Here is a 3,697-nt window from a genome sequence, read left to right as displayed (position 1 = left end):
GCCCTGCAAAGGTGCCATCACCCCTGCCAGGTCTCAGGTCCCCTCAGAGGAGAACGCCATCACATGGAGACAGCAAGCAGCAGGAGTTGCCAATAGCACTTTATTTTTTCTTTTCAACATCCTGTTCTGCAGCTTCCTTGGCCCTTTTTGCCCTGATGCCAAAAAGCCGGGCATTGGCACGGGCCATGCGGAGGCTGGCAAATGCCTTGAAGTTCTTCTCCTCTTCTGTGATGACTCTGGCCTTCTCCTTCTTGTAGACCTGGAGGGGAACACAGGGTGTGTCAAACCTTTGTCTGCAGGAGGATCCATGACTGTGTCAGCAAAACCTCTGACAAGAGGAGGTAAAGACTACACATGCCCACCCTCAGCTTCAAGACCATTATGAATCCACCAAGGAGACATGACAGTGAGGCTCCCTAGGACATAACCCCACAACCACCTCAGGTGTTTGCAGAAAGTGGAGGCTGGATACCAGGTCACACCACAGAGACCTTGGACAGAGGGAGCCCACCTCCCTTGCCACAGGAACCTCAGGGGCCCAATCAATTGCTGGATCCCCGGACACGTCCAAACAATGCCCCGTGGCCTGGCCTTTCAGAATAGCAGCAGGAGTGTGTATGAGACAATGAAGTCCCCAGAGATAAAAGCAAGACCCTCCCTCCAGGAGCCCATGAAGAAGGAAAGATGCTCCCTCCAGAGTTACAGCAAGGTTCCCACAAACCCAGACATCTCCACACAGCCTGGCTGCCACCCTGCAACCAAGCCCCCCAACCCAAGCATTCATGGTGGATCCCTACTTACATTCCGTATGGGCATGACTGGTCCTGTCAGCTGTGTTGCCAGTTTGAGTTCTTCAGCCTGTTTGTTAAGGGGAAGGGAGTCGGCTGAGTTCAGCTCAAAGGCCCTGGGGCTGCAAGCATGTAACCTAGGACTCCAGTCCCACTTCCTGCTGGGGCCCTGTTCCATCAGCTGACAGCAGATGCACAGGCCTGTGCCACAGCCGCCCATACGTGAACCCTAGGTGCAGGCAGGCCCCCAGGCTACTGACCTAGCTCCGAACCATCTATCTCTCTCTGAAATCTTCCCCTAGGAATGCATACTTCATATACAGCATTTTAGAAAACGCTTTCGGTAACAAATGCTTAACTTCTAACTAAACTGAAATGATAGCTCCTGTTAAGACACAAAAGAGGAGTTTCCAGGAGCAGCAGTGCACTTCCTGCCACTCTAGACACTGAGGGAGTGAATTCTCAGGGTCTTTCTCCGCCTCCCGCCCTGCCTGTGACCTCTGGATGTTTGGGGGCACTCACTGAGCTGTCGCCCTTCTTGGGGGCTGAAGGCTTCCTGGGGAAGAGGATGAGCTTGGAGCGGTATTCCTTGAGCCGCTGCACGTTGGCCTGCAGGGACTCCGTGGACTTGTTCCGCCGCCGCGGGTCCACCGAGATGCCAATGGTCCGCGCCACCTTCTTGTGAATGCCGGCCACCTAACCGATAGAGAGGCCCATGAAGCCCCCCCACCCCACCCCGCCCCGCCCCGAGCCGCCCGCCCCTGCCGCGCTTGGCCGTCAGATGGAAAAGGGTTCGAGTGTACTTTCATCACGTGAGTACAGCGATTCCGGAGACTGTCATCATTGGCCCGCGGGCCCCCGGGCCCCCCCCACAGGCCCCCGAGCCCCCGCACTCACCCGGAGCTCCTCCAGGCTGAAGCCCCTGCCGGCCCGCACCTTCGTGTGGTACCTCACCGTGGGGCAGCGGACGATCGGCCGGATGGGCCCTGACGCAGGCCGCGGGGCGATGCGGCGGGCCTTGGCCTGGCGGGCCTTGCGTCTGCGCGGGGACAGGGGTGCGGGGGTCAGGGGTGCGGAGTGCGGGGTCAGGGGGCGCCCCTCCCACACCCCGCACGGCCGCTCACCTGCGGATTTTCCGCGCCGGCTGGTTGAACCACGTGGCCACGCGCCGCTGCCAGTCCTTGTGGAAGTGGGGCTTGAGGATCATGCCATTCCGGCTGGGCGCCATGGCGGCTACCTACGGGCCTGCGGGCGCGGGGAGCGAGTCAGGGTCGGGGCTCCGGCCGGCCCGCTCGCCCCCAGAGCCCGGACCACGGCCCTCTCCTGTCGGCAGCGCGGGCCCGAAGCCCCTCTGCGGCCGGGCCTGGAGCAGCCCGACACCGATGGCAGCGGATGGCAGCGGAGGCCGCGGGATAGCACACTCACCTCCTCCTAGGGAGACAGGCCAGCGGAAAAGAACTGGCGGCGCGAAGCATGCTGGGATGGTACTGGGTCCGGCCAATCACAAAAGCGCCAACCGTTCTGGCCAATCAGAATCGGGGATCGCGGAAGTGACGCGCACACCCTCCCAGCCACCCCCGCGGCCCCGCGCAGATATGGCGTTCTACGGCAGCGGCGCTCTGGTCGCCGGGCCCTGCTGGCGGACGGCGGGCTGTTGTAGGACTCAGTGGCCCTAAGTCAGGACGCCGGGGCCGGAGGAGAGCAGCAGCGCTTTAGCTCCCGCACGCCACGGGACTCGGTACGTGCGCCTAACTCTAGGGCGTCGCCTCCGCGTCCCGTGCGTCCACACAGAGTGGACTCCTCCGGAGTGTTAGCTGTACGCGGGGCGTGAGGACTTGACGGGCGTGTTTGCGCAGCTCCGCGCAGCTGCCTTCGCTGGGCGGAGGCGTCGGGAGCCTTCCCCGAGGTCGGGTGCCTTCCCCCGGGGTCGGGAGCCCTGCCCTGCTACCTGGGCGGAGACGAGCGCCCTAACACGTACCGAGAAGCCACATGGACCTCTGTGACCTGGGCCCTGTGGTCCTCTCTACTGCGGGCAGGTCTACACCCAAGTAACCCTGCCGCCTTCCCACCGGCGCCCTAAACACGAGGCTTCTCGCTAATACAATGTAACCGACGTTGGAAGACCGTCGTGACCCAGGATGAGAAGTTTGAAGGCCCGTGTGCTTCCCTGAGTGAATAGCTGCGGACTGAGTTTTCTGCTCTTTTGAGACATCCTGGGATGTTAGAAAAATCGGGTTGAGATTCGCTGAGGACTTTAGGGTCTGGCTGGGGACACAGAACCGTGTAATACAAGGGGCTAGCGGTCTGCACAGGCAGACGCACTGAGCCTGCCTGTTAGGAAGCTAGTTAGGAAGCTGTGGACAGCATCAGCACGTGCAGGCTGGGCCTGAAGGCCCCTCTTGGACTTGGAAGTGGTACCTGTCTGTGAACCTCTCTGGTCTGCCGCTTTCACACACACAGGGGCTAAGCTTGAGGGGGGGGGTCAGCGACAAGCCCCCAAGAACGTGGCTGTGGAGTTGCCTTGGGCTCTACCTTTGTACTAGTTTTGGGATGTTGGGCACCTTATTTGCACTTTTCCCTCTGTGAAATGGAAGGATGGACTGTTGGGGCCACAGAACACAGCTCTATTTCCAGGTATGTGCTTGGAGCCCGGAAAGTAGCAGTGCGGGAGAGGAGGAGGGAGGAGAGTAGATGAACCCTCCTTGAGCCGTCACGCAAACTGTGAGGGATTTTCTAGTGAAACTGGAGCTTGAGCCCACACTCGCTCTATCGCAGCAGCAGAGTGATGCTGGAGAAAACAGTTGTTGTATAAACACTTGCCTTGACCTGCACGGTGTCTTTGTTCTCCTGTCAGATGTTAGGCTGCACCTCCCATGTCTCTCTCAGACACCCTTCACTGGATCATTGTG

At 60.3% G+C, this 3,697-nt stretch overlaps 1 protein-coding gene and 1 non-coding gene across 2 annotated transcripts; both read right to left on the bottom strand.

Annotated features, from left to right (window-relative positions):
• Positions 1–83: 83 nt before the first annotated feature.
• On the bottom strand, positions 84–2,363 carry RPL13 (ribosomal protein L13). The gene is made up of 6 exons (XM_072819621.1): positions 2,214–2,363; positions 1,913–2,033; positions 1,686–1,827; positions 1,311–1,484; positions 802–858; positions 84–259 (listed from the first exon to the last, which is right to left on the bottom strand). Exons 2-6 carry the CDS (start codon positions 2,014–2,016, stop codon positions 101–103), a joined length of 636 nt encoding a protein of 211 aa, XP_072675722.1. The 5' UTR covers positions 2,017–2,033; positions 2,214–2,363; the 3' UTR covers positions 84–100.
• On the bottom strand, positions 1,552–1,631 carry LOC140631310 (small nucleolar RNA MBII-202). Its single transcript, XR_012028947.1, has one exon. It is a non-coding gene; the product is annotated as a small nucleolar RNA MBII-202 (small nucleolar RNA).
• Positions 2,364–3,697: the final 1,334 nt, after the last annotated feature.

Source organism: Canis lupus, chromosome 3 (assembly GCF_048164855.1).
Source record: "Canis lupus baileyi chromosome 3, mCanLup2.hap1, whole genome shotgun sequence".
NCBI lineage: Eukaryota > Metazoa > Chordata > Mammalia > Carnivora > Canidae > Canis > Canis lupus.
The sequence above is the reverse complement of the archived record's forward strand: the minus strand, read 5'-3'. Positions and strand labels throughout refer to the sequence as shown.

Coding starts and splice junctions, on each gene's coding strand:
- RPL13 (XM_072819621.1), bottom strand. CDS start 2,016: ATGGCGCCCAGCCGGAATGGCATGATCCTCAAGCCCCACTTCCACAAG. Junction 1,485..1,685: donor TCAGCCTGGAGGAGCTCCGG/GTGAGTGCGGGG, acceptor TCTATCGGTTAG/GTGGCCGGCATTCACAAGAA. Junction 260..801: donor CAGTCATGCCCATACGGAAT/GTAAGTAGGGAT, acceptor GTTCCCCTCCAG/GTCTACAAGAAGGAGAAGGC.